Source organism: Phalangium opilio, unplaced genomic scaffold (genome assembly GCF_054372755.1).
Source record: "Phalangium opilio isolate 3A_F unplaced genomic scaffold, DU_Popi_V2 ptg000059l_1, whole genome shotgun sequence".
NCBI classification, from domain to species: Eukaryota; Metazoa; Arthropoda; class Arachnida; order Opiliones; family Phalangiidae; genus Phalangium; species Phalangium opilio.
In genome coordinates this window covers 2817928-2840559 of record NW_028324176.1, presented here as the reverse complement: position 1 = coordinate 2840559, position 22632 = coordinate 2817928, and the positions used below count along the sequence as shown (strand labels likewise).

Genomic DNA, 22632 nt, shown 5'->3' with positions numbered 1-22632 from the left:
GCAACCATTTTTCCGCACACTATGCTTCGAGCTACGCAATGATCGTCATCGTTTAAAATTGGTAAAAAAGTCCTCCCGTTTTTCATGTAATGTTCTAGTGATAACATCGATCTATTTCTGACTGATTTTCTACCCGATATTGGAATATCAGTTTTTAGAAAAATTGCATCAATTCTAATATCACCGTCTAAAATGAAATTACGATTTGATTGACTAACTTGACTTATAGCACCAAAAAGCCTATCAACTGTCAGTTCGTTCAACGCCATAAATCTTAAATTTATGGCATTTTCCAGCTGGTCACTTCTAACACAAAACCTGACTCTGTTGTAGTCTCTACCCGCGTTGATAGTAGTCTCAATGATTGATTGAAATATCAGTTTCAATTTTTCATATAGTTCCGTCACACATATTTTATCAAGGTTTTTAAAGATAATTTTGTATTCGTAGGATGAACAGTTAAATTTCCTAGATCTGGCTACATTTACTTTAACTAATTCATAAAAGTTTTCTGCTCTAAAAATAGAAAGGTCAAGCGGTTCATCATCAGACATTTTACTACTTCAGCGTAACCTTCTTCAAAATGCTCGATACTAGTTCCACTACTTCCGATATATATCGACGGCCCTCAAATCCAGTTGCTTCTCGCGCGCTTGGCCCCTATATTTCGTTATTAGACAACCCTTTTCTTTTATTTTCTCGATTTCCAACATCCCAGGCAAACAGGAACTTTGCGGTAACTTATTTAGAGATGCTAATTTCAAAACCTTAACTAAGTCGTCTACTATTTCAATGGGTATTCTGGGCAGAGCGTACTTTCTTATGTCTACGTATAATTTATTATTAAGCTTGCATAGTTTAACTCCTATTTGTTCGGATTGACTAAACTGTAGTTGAAGAGTCTCCCAAGGGTTGCTGCTTTGAGCCTAGATAACATAAAGCTATGGGGTAGTAAGAAAAAGTACCAAAAATATATATTTATATATATTACTTACCATTTTGGAGAAATTATTAATTTTAGCAGGGAGATTAAGCGAAAGCAATGAGGATATTTTGTAGTTTGCGGGGCGGTGGGTGCGGTATTTATATTGTTCTGACTTCTTAAAGGGAGTGTAAAAGGTAATTTACGTAGTTTATCATGCCTACCGCTTTTGCACGTGAAAGCAGGGGAAAATTGGCGCGACATACTTAAACGAATAGAGAAATAAAACTTAACAACCATACCTTTAAATAAAATTAAAATTTCTTGGAACTCAAGCCTTAGAAACAATGACGTTTTAGTTAATTCGAAGTTCTGGCATAGAAGGATTTTTTTTGGAATTATGACTCAACGCAACAATTAACTTTGAAGTCTAATGAGCCTTATATATGCTTTACTATACTTAAACTACCTTTGCCAAAAAATCTAATATCACCTCCGTCATACATTGTATAAATAGTAGTTATTGGAAAAATAGACTTATAGTTTCACACTCAAAGATCACAGGTAACATTAGGTCGATTGGTAGCGTATTGGCTGCTAAATATGGAATTCGAAAGATCCTGGTTCGATTCCAGTTATCGGTAAGTAACCTTTCAATCGACCTAATGTTACTTTTGGCGAATATTTTTATCTAATTAACAGTATGTATTTAAGGGGAAATTTAAAACTTAAGGGCACATACAACATTCAGTTATTAACTTTAAAGCATCTCTTCATATATTTAAAATCAATATGGAATCTCGGTCACCCATGTCTTTGAGATCCATGGCCATTAGAGCCATGGTAGTAACAATGGAATTCGTTTTAGCTAATACGGAGCAAACCTTTAATGATATTAAGAAAACAATTCCACGCCAACTTTGGGGAGTATCTGAACAGGTATTTTGGAAAGCAGCTATTGGTGAACGAGGGAACCTGGGCGAAGAGGATCTATATCCCGAAGAAATGCCAAATTGGCTTTGGATCACAGAATCAGAAATTGAATTCGAAGTGGATAATCGCTTGACTTTTGCTCAATTTCAAGCTACGCAAAGGAATAGAGTTACCATCCCTTTCTTTTTATTGGATGGGTACCACCACATAGAATATGACTATTTTTTAAAAACATGGAGAAAAGGTGAAAGGAAATGCCAACGTAGAGTTTGCAGAGACTGTTTTGTCTTGTTTAGCGATATGGACGAACCAAATACGAAATATCTAGCGGTAAAAACTCATACAGCAGTGCATCGAGACGACATGATGGTAGAAGTAATTTGGGACGTTCAGAAAAGTTTCTGTAGTAATTGCATTAAAAAACCTTTATTTAATATGTATAGTGAGGAATTTTGTTCGCATAATGCCGGCTGGCATACTATTAGCAATCGTAGATCATTTACATTTAGAGACCAAGAAGAGGTAACTCATACTAAAGTGGCTCGTGTATCTTTTTTACATTAAATTTTAAATATTTTTATTTTTTTTACGGTAATGAATAATAAGTATTGTAAATTGTAGTATAATAAACTTAAATTCTCAGTCAGCTACATTGTTTTCATTTCTAGAGAAAAGGGTTTTACATCTCGCATTCCTAGCGAAAGGGTTTTACAACTACCATTTCCAGTTAACAGGATGGTATGACTTTAGTTTCATAAGAAAAGGGTTGGATTTTCTGCCGTTTGAGACAACTAAATAGATGAAGCTCTATACGCATTGCTAATTTAAATGAAGAGGAGGAGGAGTTCGTTTATTTTTCGTTCATTACCCATTTTTGTCATGTATATTGATCTTATTTTAGTGGCTAACACCCTGTCACGTTTATAACTTATAACGATAGTTCACTTATACTATATTTTTCTTGAAATTTGTGCACATTTCCAAAACTAGGCACCCCAAAACTAATTTAAATATAGCAAAAAATGTTACCTTTCAATGTGAATATATGTATTCCTTATTTAAGTTGATGATCACAAAAACAAACGTGGTTTTTTACTCGAAAATTACACGCTTGAAACCACTATATCCACACAAATTATATTTTGCACTCGTACTTAAAATCATTTTCATCAAAAACTTTAAACTAAGTTGAAATCAAAAAGCCTTTTTTAAAAATTTTGACCATTTTTCTATTGAAATCTTAGATAACTTGTAAGACCTCTAAATGACCGCCTTTAACTGATTTCTAAGAAACTTCCGATTCCAAGAAGTGCTTGTAACAGTAAAATCACGTGCTATAAACATTCTAGTACACAATTTGTAATTTTTTAGTTTTTTAAACCTTCTACCCAGATGGTTAAGTCAGCCAATAAGCTTAGCACTACTTAATACAAACATAGGTCTTTCGATTTATATTTTATATAGCTGACTTGTAATATTCCATAAGAACAGGACGTGACTTTGTAAATATCGCCTTAATTCTATGCCATTAGAAAATGCTTATGCCGTCGATCCTCAAAAAAATAATCTAACTTTAACAATAGAAGTTTGTAACAAATAGTCCCAATGTAACAATAAAAACGTTTGTATCATTAGAGTAAAACTTAAGGCAAATATGACGTCATTCGCTGAACTGTTATAATAGACGTCATTCGTCGAACAGTTATAATATAGGCGCATTGATTGGTTGAATTAGATATGACGTCATTCGTATTACTCTTTTTTGGAGATCACCTGAACTTTGAGGAAAAACTATATTAGGTAGGAACTCAACGTCGAAATCGTCATTTCTTAACCGCTTTAAAATGAACCAAGTTCACAATATTTCGGAGAAAGTAGAAGTTTGGGTTGGTAATGTCACGACCCCAAAGGTATATTTTAGACGTACCGACACTCGTGTACAAATATCATTAAAGAAACACGTTTGGTCTAATATTTGCGAGTTTTCCAACGAAATCGACGCTTTCTTCAAAGGAAATTCGCCGAGGTTTTCCGTCTGGCTACATCCAACTACTACCAATTTAAAGCTAGAATGCTTCGTAAACCGGAAAGGTCATTTATTTGACATTAGAAAATACACGAGAGGATGTCGAGAAAAATACAACATTTTGTACGCTACAAGCGGGGGCATTTCCTTTAACCGATCTAGTTGGGATTATTTGAAGAAAATTAAAGCCCTCATAGACGAAAAAACAAGAGCCGTTGAAACTATGAGAGAAGCGATTCTGAAAAACGTAACGGAAATCTTATTGGAGATGACCCAATGCTGCGACAATACCTCTTGCCAAAACAAAATAGCCCACGATATTATGTGCGAGTCCGAAGAAACTGACTGGAACGAAAGGGTCGAAAAAAACCTAGTGAAAGCTTTAAAAGTAATTAACTACGATAATGTCATTGAAAAGTTTCGCAAAGATTTTGGTACTAATTTACCTATTGATGAACCATTTCTTTACAACTACATTGTAAACGATGTAAATGATTTAAAAACTAAACTGATATATATTTGAAGGCATTGAATAAAACGTATTATAGCCAGTTCGTGTTGTCGAATAAATAATCCCTATTACTGATTAGTCACACGTAAGGTATGAAAACAGAAAGGTTAAGGTTTGATGTTACCGAGGGAAAACACCTCTTAATTCGTTAAAAGGACAGTCTCAGGATAAAAAACTAAAGGGATAGTCTCAGTATAAAATACGAAAGGGATAGTCTCAGTATAAAATCTCAGTAAATAGAAAGAATTTAACAATAGAATTTTTCCTGGAATTGAATAGTACGAAACTAGTTATAATGGGGGAAGGAACTCGCAGCACGCGCGGGGAACCCCGCGGGGGTGAGGCTCAGGGGGGAAGGAACTCGCGCGCGGGGTTCTCGCGAAGATTCACCGCGGCGGCGGCGGCGTGCTCCAGTTCCCACGCTCCAGTTCCCACGCTCCAGTTCCCACGCTCCAGTTCCCATGCTCCAGTTCCCACGCTCCAGTTCCCATGCTCCAGTCCCCACGCTCCAGTTCCCACGCTCCTAATTTATACCTCTACCGTGGTACGAAGTGTGGCCCTATACTACTACTACCCTATTAAGTGAAAAACACAAACCAGACCTAACCAAACCTATTTTTAATGTTTATATATAACATTCCAATCGAGATTCCTTCTACGCTGTCATTATTGGTGCTAATGGTGAAGTAAACATTGTTAGAGAATTTGGGCTAGAAATACTATACCATGTATTTTACATTAGTAGTGTTTGTAAGAATCAGCAGACCGGGGCTAAAAAATGCCTTTAAAGGAATCTATTAAGTCTTTTTCTACTTCAAGGGTACGTTAACATACCACCAGAAGCGCTGAAACTCTAAAAGGTCTCATACACTGTTAAAAACAGGCGTTCAAAACCCGTTCGAAATAGATGGTCGCGATCAAGATCACTCAATGGTTCGTTCAATGACTATGAGTTTGTTCAATTTAGAACCTTAACCAGAAAATGACGTCAAAGACTTAAATCTTGATAATTATTCGTTCAATTTAGAACTAAAACAATAAATCACGGCCTGGACTAGAATCATTCCAAATTATTCGTTCAATGTAGAGAAAAACAACAAATGACATCATGGACTAGAATTGTTCAAAGTATGGCGTTCGATTTCGAACAACAAATAAAAATTACGCCATAAACAAAGATCATTCAAGCTGGAACGGTATTGTTTTTTTTTCTGTGAACAAAGCGAGTATGCCCATTTCCGTACCGTTTTGAAGAATCTAAGCCCAATTCCGCACACTTTTTATGGCCAATTTCCGCAAAAGCTTTTACATTGAAATTTTAGTTCACCATTTTTCAACATAACCCATTTCCACAAAGATTGCAAATAAAACATTTTTTTTCTTGTTGATTACGTTAGGTTCGGTTCGTTTAGGGTTAGGTTTGGTTCGGGCTCGGTTGGGGTTATGTTAGGTTATGCTACAATAGAGGCATGTTATTAAACCGGTGATTTGACCATTGCAATCTCACTATCGTTATAGTTTAGGGTAAGGTTCGATTAGCTTTTGGTTTGGTTTGGTATGCTACAATAGAGGCATGCTATTATACTTGTGATTTGACCATTGCAATATCAGAATCGCTATAGAGAAGTGTATTGATAGACGTAAGCATTAAACCAAGTTTGTTTTTGTTAAAAAATAGAAGTAAAAAGGAGAATGTTTCAATTCCGTTTGTAAAATCTGCATTAAAAATATATCTATCGTTAAATAGCATCGAAAACTTTATAATCATAAAACATCACATTTTGGCTTTTTTTCCGGTCCAATGGACCAGCAGCATCAGTTCCAGATATTTAAAATGTTTTTCAAACTGTAAGGAAATGGGTTTTGAAAAATTGTGCGGAAACGGGTTATAGGTTTTTAAGTCGTGAAAAATAAAACTGTGCGGAAACGGGCAACCACCGAACAAAGATTCCATCGAAGATTTTTTTCCTCTCCGTCATCGTCACGGAGAGGTATTACACTGGTGAGTGTTTTTAATGCCCATGGAAGCAACACATATTTTGAAGTTACGGCTTGACCACCTGATGCGCCGCATATCAAATCTTGACTGATCGACCAGACCAGCCTCTGCACCCGTGCTGAATTAGCGTATCGAGGCATTTCACCACTAATTATTACGTTCAAGAGTTTTTTTTAAAGTGTCCGGTATGGAGATGAAGTTTTCTTCTAGCTGCTCCAGGTTTGGTGGCCACGTCTGATGAACTTTTGATTTATTTATTTCTCTTTGTACCAGAGATCCTGTTTTTGTAACCATTTTCTTCAAGTCTGACGTGTCGCTTGTATAAAGGTTCAACTGATCTAGTACTTTGACTAGTTCTTTGACTAAATATTCGCGGGTAACATTTGTCAGGTATTACTAAAACTCTTCCACCTTCGTAAAGAAGAAATAAAAGACTTGTACCAAGTTCTACCTCCAATTTCTATTGTATGTGCTTCTATTGTATGTGTGAAGCAAAGTTATCATTAACCTCCCCTTGTTGTTTTATTAAACACCCCAATTTAGCTGAGAGGTTCGTCATTTGCACCACTTTTCGGTTAGCAAATATATCATCTCTTATAAAATCATATAAACATTTGTATGCTTCAATTTCGTTTATGGAGTATTTTATAGCCTCTTCGTGTTCATCGTTTTGTACACACACTTTATTTGGTCTCTGCCTCGTTTAGTTAATATAACATGTTTTGTGGTATTGCGCCTCTAACGCAACTATATCCCACGATGTTAAAGCTGCAAATTTATTTATGAACCAATAATTCTCCTTGAGACACGTTACTGCCTAGCATTCCACTCGCAACGTCTCTTATATTTCTATCAGCCCTTAAGCTACGCATTGTATTAGATTTTCCTTACTTCGATGTTCCCTATATTTAGTTTTTTTTTCGCAAAATATGCATTTTCCTGGATTAACAAGGCATTGGCATAATCTAAATGTCTTTGCGATCGTCGGACAGATGAATCACTTGTTGAAGGTTGCTCTTCCTCCGCATAGGACTGTTCACGAGTCGAGCTGATCGAGCTTTTTGAAAGCTCTTCTCGGCTCGAGTCAAAAAAACGGCGGCTCGGCTCTAGCTCGGCTCTAGCTCGATTAATATATACATGTTTAAAAAATTTGCTACTACCAACGTCAACCTTGAGAACGACTATAAATGCCATCCCATGTTTAGGAATGTAATGGTTCAGTAAAACCCGCTCGGTAAAAATGCTCAATGTTAGAGACGAGAGATTTTTTCCCACGCTTTATTTCATGCAAAATTACAACGGAACGCTATTGGTGGAGAGAATAAAGGCTATAGGAAAGCACTATATCAGTGACTCAGCTCGTGAGTCGTAGTGGCTCGATGCCTGTCTGCTCGGCTCGGCTCGAACATAAAAAAGCTCGCTCGTTAATTAATCGAGCCGCAAAAGTGGCGGCTCGGCTCGGCTCGAACTCGGCTCGCTCGTCACGAGCCCGAGCTGGCTCGAGCTCGTGAACAGTCCTACCTCCGCTTCGCAGTTTCGCAGATTGAATATTCTAGAAGCTTTTCCAAACACTTCTTGTGGGTAAACTGACTGCGACAGTTGCGCTCATACCAAATGTCTGGTAAAACATCGGTACCTTCATGTTCAATAATCGGTTGAGATGTAGTTTTACAGCTTTCAGAAGTGCAAGCCATGATTTTTCATCTCTTAGTGTAGTAAAATCGTTCTTCGGAAGTTTGCGGTTGCATATAATGCATAAAGCTGTGACTTAACTGAAGCATTCAGATTTATCCATAATATTTATAAAGCATGACCATCTTTCATATCATATCATAAACCTAACTATTATGAATCTGCGAATTCATAAAAAACATAAACAGTCATTGTAACCGCTTTCGATGAAACCAAAACTAAAACTGTCATTGAGCACGCACCCCTCTCGCGTATTTCCCGCGGTTCTATATCCCATGCCCATAAAAAAATTAAATCACCCAGAAATTTATGGGTACACATTTTTAGCCACATCGTAGTTACGATGAGGCCGTAGTAGTAGTAGTAGCCGGGGTTGTCGCTTTCGTTATCGTTAGATTTTAGCTTAAAAGGAACTCGATAGTACCTCAACCCACCCATAACTGAGCTCAGTTAGAGATTTTAGTTTAATTAAAATTCTTTCACATATCACCCGGGAATTGAACCCGGATCATTGCCGCTGCAGTAAGACACGCTACCACTGAACCATAGAGACTCGATAAACTACTTGAGTTTTCGTCCTTTAGTTTATCTCTGAAGTGTCGGGGATGGCGGGAGGGTACCACTCTATCTGTGGGGCCGAATGCTTTTGAACTTTCATCTGTGGGGTCGGATAATTTTGAATTTTTATCTGTGTTGTCGGATACTTCTGATTTTTTAGGGTCTTTGAATATTTTTTCTTTTTATGTGCTAATTAAATAGATAACGATGTGGCTCCTATTAAAGCCCTTGGGCCATCTTGTTTTTTCTGAGAGTCAAGCTACTTCTCATTTTCGAAGCGTCATAACTCGGGTCCTTATGCTTCCATTTCTACGAACAACGGCTCAAATAAAAGGTAAAAGTTCAGTCTTCACATGGAAAATATACAAACGTTTAGGTTATGGCTATTTTTTGAAATATTGGGAAATAATTATGACGAATCGGTTGATTTTGGCTAAAATGAAACGCAGCAACTAAACGGTTCAGTAAAGCATTTTTTGTGAGAAATGAAATGTCAAGCACATTTCGATCTTTAATTTGGTGTATAGTACGAGCACCTACGATGATTTGAACAAGAGATACAAGCTTTTTGGGTTCTCACGTGGCCGCTATTTTTAAATGCTACAGATTTGAGGCGTCCATAATGTGTTAACAGAAGTCCCTAAGCCTCATTTATTAGCCTTTAAAGTTTCGTCTGGTACCACCTATTGGTACCGACGACTGCACCTGGCTCACGGCCTAAGTACACTCGTTTAGTGTTCTGTTTTGAACAAAACGCTGTGCTCGTACGGGGACACTCCAATAAACGCCATTTTGTTCAATATGGAACATGTTTTTTAACAGTGTACCTTATATTTCCATAATGTCTTTTTTGAAATCATTTAATACCCGCACTGTGAGACAACAAATAGAATACGTTAATGGGTACTAAAAAGGTCGCAAAATCTAATTTGTAGTACCTTCAAAATACCATTTTTTAACAGTGTAGAGATACACTATCATGGGAGTACCTAGTAAGAGTAGATCCTGAAACGGGGAAAAAGAACAGCGGCGTAGTTTAGAACTACAATTTTGAACAAGTCATAACCTACACAAATTGAGGTTCAAATTACCAAACTTACAAATCATATAGGACAATCGTTTTTCATGTCCAGTCACACCTAGAATATCTTAGGGGAACTGCTGTAACGGTTCACCACGTTTGCGAGACGCGCTGTAAATGGAACTGCCGTAACGGATATATTGCGTTTTCGAAAAACCGCTTTTTAGCGCGACTCGGTTATGAGAACCGCTGTTATTTGGGCTGCCCACTATAACTTGTACTGTTATCCATTGCTCGACTTGAATAATATTATTCGATTATGACATAACAGAAATTACCTTCTAGGTTTACTAATAAAAATAATTGCAGATGCCTCTTTATTTTATGCCTTTTTCTTTCTAATTAGAATACCCGTAATGACTTCTGGGTAGAATACGAAAAAAGGTTCAAAAAATTCAAGCGAAGAAGTAAAGACAACGACGAAGTTTTTATACAAGGAAACGCCGTCTACTTTGCCACCGTTCACCATTTGGAATTCGTGTGCCGTTACATTTACAATGCGAAAAAACCCTTGCATTACGGTAAAGATCGTTTCTTGCCGTCCCCCATCGCTTTCCAAGTGTCTAAGGTGGCTTCGGATATATTGAAAGACTTGATTAATCTAAGGTAATAGACAAGGCCATTTGTAATATCATTTGCTGACATTTTCATTACGCGACAGAATATTGAACTTTTGGGAGACTGGACATCAAATAAGAGCCAATTTTCTGTTGAACAAAAGGGGCTGCTCGAAATACCTTAAGACAAAGCAAAGCTTGGCCTTTTCAAAGACGTCTCTTAATGATATTGGTGCCATATTTCTCGCGTATATCTCTTTAATGGCCATTTCCTTGTTGGTAATGCTTGGACAGTTACGACACTTTTTCATCAATTGAGATGTGGAACGAAGACCCCTAGCACTTGAACTGAGGATATACAGCTTGTACTAAAAATCTGAAATCGACGCTCCCGCTTTGAAATGAAAAAAAAATTTTGATTATAATCTGTTGGTTGAAATACTTCTTACAGTTTAATTATTTTTTCTAGACGTAAAAGATGTTTCTCAAAGACAAAGACACGTTTTTTTGTCGTGAGATTTTAAATGTGAAGTCAAAAAAGGGACAAAAAACTCTAAAACATGCCACGAGGTGGTTCATGATGTCATTGAATAAAAAATAATTATTGGCTCACAGTTTCTAGGCGTCTAGTCTAAAAACTGCTTTGTTTAACGCAGACTAAAACATTTGTATTTTCATCACCATATTTCGGACGTATACAACAAAAAAAGGAAATATAGAAATAGTTTAAAATATAGCTCTCTGAAATTGTAAAGACTAAAACTGAATAGGAAAGATACGGCATACACTTATAATCAGGCTAAAGATTTGTTGTTACTTGGAATACTTTCGAAACCCTGTATTATAGTTCAATCAAATATAGAAACTGTTGAAGATATAGCTCTCTCAAATGGAAAAGACTAGAACTAAGGAGAAAGATGCGGCACACATTTTTAATTATTCGAAAGATGTGTCGTAACTTGGAATAATTTCGAAACGCTGAATCTCCCTCCCTCACCCCATCGGGAAAAGCCTCCCTAGAAGTTTTCGACATTTTATAGGCTATTTCATTTTATATATCTAGCCTCCAGCTAATCAACTAATTGTGTTTCAATTACAGCAATGTTGTAATGTTTTAAATAGTTATGAATGTATTATTGTATTATGCGGCCTTTACACGTTCAATGTTTTGCACAAATTAAATAGGGACATGTATGAAGTTCATCTTCTTATAAACTATTCATATTTTTTTTCAATAATTGTGCAAATCAAAATCCTTCGTGATATTGAATGCCTAATAGTTAGATGAAAACCTTGGAACTTTATTAGACAAATATGTTGATTAAATTCCACGTGATTTATTCAACTATTTTGAATATATTTTTATCACAATAAAATCTTTGATGTTGAGTCCATAGACTGGGTACAATTTATTGACCAAACATTACATACAAATAGTCAAATACACAGACTTTAATTATATTCCATTGCAACATATTGTTGAATTGTTTGAAAAATAATTTGGGCCATTAAAACTCATTCAGTATACAAGTTAAATTTTTAAGCAATTATTCTTTAAATTTACCGCAGATGATGATATATTTCCTAAAAAATATTATTTATTTATAATTGAACTTTGCACAAATGTTAATGTGGATAACGTTACTTTTATGCTTTGTAAGTAAAACAACGGGCCCCAGATTATTATATATTATTGAGCGCGTAGACAAAGTCCCAAAATTAACCGAATCTATTTTGGCTTAATTAAAAATATTGTCCTAGTAGACATAACGAATCCAAGATCATAGTATATACTACTTAATTATTTACAATATTTGGAATTACTAATATTTTTGAAAACTCGCGATTTCCCTTAAAACGATTATACGCGTAAGAATATGTTTACGAGATATTTAAATTACTACATAGATATTGATAAATATGTGTTCTAATATATAATTGGAAAATAAAAAAATTATTAAATGTATTTGCGGGAAAATAAATTCTTTCTAAATGTATCTGTGGGAAAATAAATATTTACTAAATGTATTTGTGAGAAAATAAACAATAACTAAATGTATTTGTGAGAAAATAAATAAAAGACCGCGCTCAATGCCGGTCTGATGGCGGCCACCGCTGCTGTCCAAGGGGAGATGGGGTGGTGGCGAGGGAGGCTAAATCCAAGCTGAAATACCTCGACCGGCTGAAGTTCCTTCCTGCTGAGGCAGTCGCTCAAAGGGTTTACGCCTCGATTCGGGGAAATGACCTATCGACAGCCTGGACCGCACGCTTCGCCATCTTGACCTTAAAAGAATAGCGACGTGATTTAAAAATTATCTCAAATCTAAAGAAAACCTTACTTTTTGGAGAGTTTAAACTCTTCTGATTCCAAAAATATGCTTGATTAATATTTAAATATGAAGGAAAACACAGAAAAAAACACTTCGAAAACTTGAAATTTTGGGGACAAGAGCAAATTTGCAGAGAAGATTTTTGGCGGGTTTTCTCCTTGCTACGTCACTCACGGCATCTCGCTGAAAAGCCAAGCGCGAGCGCCCGAGTCTACTAATGCCGCGCGAATTTGAATAAAATAGGCTTAACGCGGCGCGCGCGGAGACAATAACAGGCGTCACGTGAGCGATATCAAGAGAGAAAATTTCTCCTTACTACGTCATCAAACGAAACAAATTTGAACTAGGCCTTTTCCAAACCCTATACTTTGATTGCAATTTTATAAATTGCTACGAAACCAAATAAAAAAGTAAACATATCACAATAAACTAGATTTTTCAAGGATTTTTTTCGCATTTTAAGTTTGTGGGTGACGAGAATTATGTCACTAACACTTTAAGTACGGCCAGGGGACGCAGCGCGGCCAGGTCGGAAATTACCCGCAGTGGGTGGTGACGTTCGAGGGCGAAGTACGCGGAACGCATCTGGAAGACTATGGTTACTTCATAGCAAAATCAGGCCACTTACCGCGCGTAAAGACGCCCATCCACAGAGCCTTTTCTACCACGGCCAGGGTTGTTGATTTTTTTGATTTAAATCGGATTTTTTTGATTTTAATTGATTTATTTGATGTTTTTGATTTTTATTGAACTAATAGATAGTAAATTACCAACATGAAAACTTTTGAGCCAAAATTAACCAAAAGCAAAATAATCATGACATTTGAGCAGCTATTGGATATTGTTACTATTCAAATGCTTGCATAAAAAGACTAGCTTGACCGCTATTTCATTTCCTAGCCTTTCCAGCAAGACAAACTGGAGTTCTGGGAAAAACTTGAACTGAAATATACCAAAGCCATGATTATTTTTAATTTTAGGTCTTTTCTAGTTAAGTTTCTTCTCGAGTTTCTTAAACTACTTCTTGGAATCTTAGAAAACATTTTTTTAAAATAAAAATATATTCTTGATTTTAATCAAATGATTTTTTTAAAAAAATCTCTTGATTTAAATCATGATTTAAATCAGTGATTTCAATCAAACTGATTTAAATCAAACAACCCTGTCAATTTGGTATATCTAAAATATTAATGAAAGAGTGTTGGGCAAGTTCGCAGGGAAAAATGAGGCTCTTTTCTACTACAAAGAGAGGTAAAGCTGCTCCCCTGCCCCGCTTGGTGGTATGAAAGTCCCTCGAAAACTTGCACACCAAAGCACCACCCAATGAACCATAAGCGCATTATTCTCTCAGGTGATGCATTTATGATGAAACCTATATTTATAGAATTTACTTTCAATTCCTATTTCGTCAGCAATCACTCTCCATCCTTCATCGACCACATCCCGGAGTCTATGGCTATCAAGTCTTTTGTTCCATATGAATTCGCGGCCTCTCACAGCATCTATGAGTTTTTCCATCAATTCAATATCTCTCCTTCTCACTTCCTCCCTATGCAATTTTAAAAGTGCTTGCCCACTTGCCATAATAATAACAGAACTGTCACACGAAAAGAAGTTTTACGGCTGAAAACATTAATATTTATTTACATGATAATTACCTCAGGAATCATGGAAAGTTGTCCTTAAATAATTATACAAATGTTCTCTAAAGTATCAATGTAAATTAAAAAGAGACTAAAAGACGCGCCGCATGTTCAAATTTGACAAAGGCCCAAGATATATACAGTGTCAACTGTCAACCAAGAAGCAGCCACCTTCTTCGAGTGCGAAGACCGGCCTGACATCTAGCGTAGAACTGAAGAATTAGCGCACATATCTATCTCAATTTGATACGAGCGGATTTCGTAGATACGCGCAAGCTTTGGTAAAATACGCTACGTTTCATAAATACGCAGGCATGATAATGCTGAACATTTTAGATTCAGCGTATACGCGAAAGATTTTACAAGCTCACGTTAAAATTTCTACGCAACACGCGAGCATTAAAATAAGGCTTAACGCCTTAGATCCGGTGGGATTCCAGAAAATGGGGGATGTTTACTAGGGAAATTGGCGGGCCGTCTTCTTGGTTCGTCTGACGTAGACCGCCTGCCAGTTTTTCCGAATAATCCTCCTCTATTTCTATCGTTCCATCGAACCTGAGTCGTTCCACACTTTGCATTTCGATTTCTAACAGATCACGCATCCTCCCTCATCATCCTTTATATAACCAGTCACTAATAGATTTAGTTTTAGAAGTAGGAATGGTGAACGGTTAGTGTTTACTTCAGTCCGACTCATAGCCCAGTATAGAGCCCCTCCCTCCAACATGTAACCAAAATTTTAACTTATCTTATTAACTCACTTAAACGACCTTTTGATGACGTTGCTGACGGAGACAGGGAAAAATATTTAATTTCATTTTTACCTCTGTCGCTTTGAGTCGCCTCTTCTTTGATACTCCTCCTTCCCGTGGAAGGGGGTCCGGGATTTTGACGCACGCCCAGATTACTCTGTTCTCCATTCTTACTTCTATCCCTGATATAACCTACATTTGGTTATGAAAATATCGGGTGGAAATTGCACGGTTTCAATATTGAACTGAAATTTAATAACTGTTGATTTTTTTTTGATTTCACAAAGATAAGTGATGACTTAAGTCAATTTTTTAATGTTAATATATTACAGTGCAATCAACGCTTAGCTAACCCCGTGTTTTCTGGTGTATTCCCATTGCCAACTGGAATAAAGAAAACGTGGTCACACTTTAATTGTTCAATCCACAAATCACGACAACACTGTCTAGGTTAGTGTTATTGTTGGATAGCATTTAATTCTTTTTATAAAATCAAAGGTATAGCGTGCGTGCACATCTATTAAATCGACCCTTGGAGTTTACACAATATATTTTTAAGAAAAAATACAAGAGCTTTATTACATGGGCTAGCAAACGGTTTTTTTTCAAATTTGAAAGGACGGATACCAAATTATAAAACTCCCCTTTAGTTTATCGAATTTTTGGTAATTTAATTTACAAATGATTCGAAGCCGAGCTTATTCTGTTTCTCAGTGACAACTTGACCGATTACGGTTAGTATTTCATACGAAACACATGGTAAAGTTTCTAGTTCAGTCGAAGCGTTATTTCAAAAAGTTCGATCTGTGGCCCAAGATTCGTAAAATTTATACAACGAAATGCAATAGAAACTATTTTCGCGGACAGACCACATACCGACTTTAACGAATAAGGATGGTTTTCTTTTTGGACATAGCTTTGCTTTATTATGTCTAGGTAGTGTTCTAGCCTAATGCAATAATTATACGTCAAAGCTTATACAGTAAAAGATAATAATGGTATTTAAATTATCTTTCAAAATATAATAATATCGGGGTAACATTTTGGAGGGGCATGGGGCCTCAACAGCGACATGCCAGGCTAGCTTTCCTGCCTTACTCGCGCAATTGCATTTCAAATATGTCTCATGAAAGAAATGCAAACTTAACTTTTGCTAGCCTATACGAAAAAGATGTGACTAGAAATCTAGATTTAAAATTGCTTATTAACAAATTTAAACTGGAAAATCTTCGTCGGCTATCATTGTAAATTTTTTCCTTTTTTTCGATATTAACAAGACGGCCCAAGGGCTCGTAATAGTAGCCACATCGTACGAGTGAATAGCCCCTCTATACCCTACCCTAATGAGTGGATAACCCCTCTATACCTTACCCTAATGAGTGATTAGCGCTATCTTTTTCAATGCTTAAATGATTTACCGTGCATAAAATCAGAGTGAATAGCCCCTCGATGCCCTACTCTAAACAGTGATAAAATTATAACCGTATAAATTTACTTTTGCTGTAATTCTAACATTCCGGCGAATCGAAGAACAGATAGATTTAGTAATAATCCCCTGGAAGTAGTAAGTTACCACACTTTTAGGCATGCAAATTAGCCAACAATGATCCAAATTTGCATAATTCAGAAATCCCACTTTTGACTATGCAAATTAGGATCTAAATTTGTATAATTCAGAGATCCGACCTTAAACATGTAAATGAACCGAAAATGATTATAATTTGCATAATTCAGAATCCCACGCCTGTCAATCAAATGCGAGTCACGTGTGAGTCACGTGTAGTGTTGTGACGTAGGTAAAATTTGTAAGATATATCAGCAACAGGGTTTGAAATGATATTAGTTCGGGACAAAACGTAAAGCTATAATGAACTGGGAAAAACTACGGCTCGAAACTTTTAAAGATTACCCCGTTAGTAATATAAGACCGTCAGAGTTTGCGAAACATGGTTTTTATTATTTAAAGAAGGGCGACGCCGTTAAATGTTTTTATTGCGATATAACATTACATAGTTGGAAAGCTAATGATAAAGTAAATGAGGAGCATCGGAAATATTCCCCGGAATGTCCAATTGTGAAAGGGTTTTCGACATGCAACATACCCATACATTGTTCTATCGATGAGATAGGTAGAGATGTACCACCAACGGAGAAATATGTTTCAACTACAAGCAAATCCAAGACTGAAGAATATTGTAATAATCGATGTTGTACGCAGCGTGTTTTACAGGTTGTAAAAGAAAATGTCTGTTTAGGTGGGTTATTACTTATCCTTCCCATAACTGTACCTGTAGGACTTATTTGTGGAATGTTATCTATGAACCCAGGAGTAGCGCTTCTTGGTTTTTATCCTGTACTCTTACCTATTTTAGATCAGAATTTTTTTAAAACAGGATTGTGTCAATGGTGTAAAAAACAAATCAAAGGATGAAATAAATTTTTTAAAAAAACAATGTTCATTTGTATTGATTACATCACGATTAAATTCTGCGATAAACATTCCAAAAATTTGGAAATAAATTTAAAAAGCGTGTTTCCATCTGTTCCAAGTCTTGACGATGATAATAATCAACAGCGTCTTTTGAAAATACATTAAAAGTGGGGTCATACGCTAATATTAGGTTTCCATCTCTATCTCTATCTTCCAAAATATCTGGAAGATATGGAGATCTTGTAATGAGAGTAAATTTATTTTTAAATTTTTCGAAAGTGAAAGTTAAAAACATTAAAGAATACCTATATCTATGCAATTCTTCAATAACTACGTTAATATATAATAATTTTAACAAATTAATAGTATAACTAATAGGTGTAATAATATATATATTCCAGGGGGTGTCATTGTATTGTCTGTTCTTTATGATCAAACTAGTGTTGAATTCATACAAAAGTTTTATAATTGCAGTATTTAATACCGATTCAACACTAGCTTGATCGTGACAAACGTATCCCAGAACGTGCGCTGCTGCATTCGAATCTTGACATTGATCAAGTTCATTAGGGTCGTATTTATGTATACTTCCTAGTTTACATTCCGTTCTAAAAACGTAGCGTCCACAATTTCTGGTGTCGATAGAGGTCCATTCAAACCATGCACCATTTCGTAAGCTGGGAGATACACTTCGATAGTAAGATATTTTAACGATGTTGTTAGCGCACAAGTTTTTAAACATTTCGCGACGTACAAGTTGATTAATAACACGCTTCGATATTTGATTGTTTCCTTCAAACTTTTTACGATTGTTCTCAATTTCGATCAAACATAATGTACCTAATCGAGGTATCGCGTTTGCACCTTCTGATTTAATACTAATAGGTTTGTAACACACGTAACTCGAAAACCGATGATTTATATTTTTACGCGATTCAATACCAAAAACGTTCTCCATTTTTGTGAATTTTTATTTCACTAAATGGTGATGGTTCACTATCTTGTAAATTATAATTGACAGCGTTCTTTCTGGGGTTAAATTCTGCGAAAATAATTCCAAAAACTTGGAAATGAATATAACAGTTTTTGTTCTATTTTTTGCAACTCTAGGCGTGCATAATCAATAGCGTCTTTTGAAAATACTTTAAAAGTGGGGTCATATATTAAACCGATTTTATCTCTCAAAATTCTTGGAATATTTTTAGATTCTGTAAAGAGATTAAATTTTATTTTCATTTTTTCGAAAGTGAAAGTTAAATCCATTAACGAATGATTAAAGTTATGCAATTCTTCAATAACTACGTTAATATATAATAACTTTATCACATTAACAGTATAACTAATACGGGGATCACCATTAATATAATAGAAGTAATCATCATCGCCATTTTTATCCTTTATGATCAAACGAGTGTTAAATTCATACAAAAGTTTTATAATTGCTGTGTTTAATACCGATTCAACACTCGCTTGATCGTGACACACATACCCTAAAACGTACGCTGCTTGACTCGAATGTTGACATTGATCAAGTTCATGAGGGTAGTATTTATGTAAACGTCCTAGTTTACACTCCGTAGTCAAGATGTAACGTCCGCAATCCGTGGTATCGATCGAGACTACATCTCTCCAAAAATCATATCGGTTACGAGATACTTTAACAATGTTGTTGGTCCACAAGTTTTTTAACATTTCACTGTGTACAAGTTGAGCAATAGCATACTTCGATATTCGATTGTTTCCTTCAAACTTTTTACGATTGTCCTCAATTTCGATCAGGCATAACGTACCTAACCGAGGTATCGCGTTCGCAGCTTGTGATTTAATACAAAAAGCTTCGCCACACGCGTAACTCGAAAATCGATAATTTATATTGTTACTTGAACCAAAAACCATGTGATGCATGCATTCTCCAACCCCGGAATCCATTTTTTGAATTTTTATTTCACTAAAAGGTAAATGATGGTTCACTATCTTGCAAATCCTTACCAATCACAATCTTCACCTTCAAGTTCTAGGAAAGATGGATTGGCATTTTGAAAATCTTCGTAAGATTTGTTAGTGGCATTCTTTGAAAAAATCACTTCAGACACGTTATCAATGGATACATTGTCACGAAAGTGACCGGTTTTACAAAAAGAGTATCGAACCTTAAAAAATGTATCCCTAAATCTAGACAGTGTATTTGATAAGGATGATTTAGAGTAATTGCCGAACCGTAAAGAATCGATTACAACACTAATATATAACAGCTTCAAGAAATTTGAGCTGAAGCTGTTAGATGTTGCGTAATTCTTGCGAAATGGGTTTTTATACGTCAGCGTAGAGTTGCATTCGTAAATGATTTTAACAATCGCCGTGTTAATTACTGCTTGAACAGCCTCACTGTCGTGACAAACGTATCCCAGAACGTAGGGCGCCTCTTTTCGATGTTGACAACGCCAGTTTTGTTTGTTATAGTACTTATGAATCCGACCTAGTTTACACTCCGTTGTAGGGATGTAAATACCACAATCAACCGTATCGATTTGACATAATGAGTCAACTATACAGAAAGTGACCCAAGATAGTTCTACAACATAACTCTCCCGCTTGTTTTTCAAAATTTCTTCGCAAACGAGTTTTCTAATCACTGTGTGAGTTATTTTATACTTTCGCGCAAATTTCTGACGATTGTCTTCAATTTCGATTAGACATAACGTCCCTAACCGAGGTACGTTATTTTTACAATCATGTTCAATAATATTTTTTTCATTAAAATTGTACGAATAAATTTCTCTCATTTTTTGGGGAAGCTACACAAATAATAGTTTGGTTCCTCTTCACTGTCCCAGTATGAACACTCTTTTTCTTGGCGTTGAGCTTTGTAACAAAACTGGTTACAATTGATACAAAAAAAACTATTGTCCAGAATCGCGTAAGCGTTTTCAATATTGGTGATTAAAACTTTACCGTATTGTTTATAAATGGCTTTTTTAAATTTTTCACAATTATTGTTAACGCAGTAATGAATTTCACCACCAATAGATGAGAAACTAGCAATATCGTCTTTTTCACAAAAAAGACAGTTTAGATCCTGACCACTCTGTAACTCAGTTTGGCCTGTGGTATTTAATTCCGAAAATTGTTTTTCATTCAAGTCTGTGAAAAGTAATAATATCTTATAAGAAACACGCACGTTGTGAGGGCCTCTTTTAAAATTATACATTTATAATATGCACCCTTCTTAAAACGACTGATAAATATTTTTCGATAGGGACGCTCATTAATATGGACCCTTCTTTAAAATCGTTAATACATAAAAAACCAACAGTTAAATATATTTTTCTAAGAAAACCAGGGATGACCTCGACGCTCATTACAAATTCCTAACTAGACTTCTTAAGCTAACAACCTTGAAAATTTCATATATAAACTGAACGGATTTCAAAGTTTCACATCATAACGCAAAAAACTTTAAGTTTGAAAATATCTTCAAAGTCTAGATTACTACTAGAAAAATGTGTCCAGCAAAATCTTTTAACTCAAACGCTGTTCAACCGGTTGAGGAATTGTAAGTTATTTTAGCTAGCAAGTTAAAATTATTTTTTAATACCGGATCTATTTTATATAGCGCTCTACCCCAACTCTGGGATATCGATGATGAATTGGAAGTAGAACCAATCATCATCCACGAGGAGCATGATATCCCAGATGGCATGGAGGAGCAAATAAACGAATTAATCGCGAATTTTGATATGTTCGCCGAAGCGGACGACCCGGATGTGGTCTCTACCGAATCATCCTCGGATGAAGAAACGTAAGGTTTTAAATAAGTTTGAGGAATTGTAAGATACCTAACAAGAAATTTTTAAAACAGCGAAAGCGAAGAACTTTACAACGCAATGATTCAAGAATACCCATGCATGCAAATTGATTTAAAGTAAAGCATAAAAAATGATTATCTAAAAATTAATAAACTAATACATGTTTTTTACAGTCTTAAATATCCCTATCCAACATTGTGTTCTTGTTGTTTTTCCACCGAATTTAATTCTCATGTCATTTTTCGTACTACTGAATCCCGCTATATTTTATACTTTTGCGCTAATTCTAACTGCCCTCTTTTCCAAACTATCATCTGCCTTACCTGGGATCAGCCTAATTTCTATCCAATTAACTTTTTCCTAGATACGTTTTTCCTTTCTAAATATAAAACATACCGGCTTCCCGAATACGAAAAAGATCTACAAATTGACTTAAAGTAAGTTGGAAATGAGTCTTATTGTATATAAAAAACAAATTTTAACCTATTTTTATAGTTCTACCTACGATATTCCTACTCGCTGCCCTAATTGTTACTGCCGTTCTCCAAACCACTACACTATCAGGGAAACTGTCTGCGTTCCGGAACGACGTACAACTGTCTACAAGCTCTACTTCTGTCCTATTCGAGACTGTCCTTTATACCAACATCTCATCTGCTTCTCCTATCATCAAAAATATTATCCTGTTCATATTTTAAATAATTCTCATTTCTGTTTTCTTATTGATCGTAGACGCTTACCTAAATTATTATCTCAAATTAATTCTCAATAAAAATATATATATTATAACGAAACTTGTCTCTTATCTTTTTATATTAAGCTTAAACACTCTATAAGAATCCCCTCTCTTAAACAACCGTAGTGCCTTAAAAAGTAGTTAACCTTGACAACGCCTAATAATAATTCTTTTGAAATAGTAGATATCTCGGGGGAAAACTTTATCATTTTCTTTTAACGCTTCATCCGAGAAAGTCTTTTAAAAAACATGGGTCTCCCAGAAGATAATCCTCAGCCGCAGTTACAGGAGATGGACTCTCTGTAAGCTAAAAGTTTACTAGTTGTTTTTAAGCTTCTAGTTTCTTAAGAGTGTTTTTTATAGAACCCAAGTACCGTTAGAAATTACCGCAGCTTTAGCGAGAGAAAGGGCATCTGCAGGGTAAGTGATATTTTTACCATTAAAAAGTATAGTTAAGTAAAAGTAGCTATGTATTTTAGAATCTTCGAAACTCATTCATACGCATTCGTACCGTGTTGCGTTTGTAAAGGAAGAGAGGTTTCTGAAATCGATAGAAATATTACAAAGGCTTTCTATTGTAGAACTCTATCCTGTCCCCGATACAATAAGATAGTGGGTATTTGCATCCCCGTTTTTATGTTTAATATTCATTACC

At 35.6% G+C, this 22632-nt stretch overlaps 1 protein-coding gene across 1 annotated transcript; it reads left to right on the top strand.

Annotated features, from left to right (window-relative positions):
• The first annotated feature begins 20935 nt into the window (after nt 1–20935).
• LOC149667329 (uncharacterized) lies at nt 20936–22066 on the top strand. The gene is made up of 5 exons (XM_089841435.1): nt 20936–20988; nt 21049–21234; nt 21295–21357; nt 21415–21678; nt 21737–22066. Exons 1-5 carry the CDS (start codon nt 20936–20938, stop codon nt 22011–22013), a joined length of 843 nt encoding a protein of 280 aa, XP_089697561.1. The 3' UTR covers nt 22014–22066.
• The last annotated feature ends 566 nt before the right edge of the window (nt 22067–22632 follow it).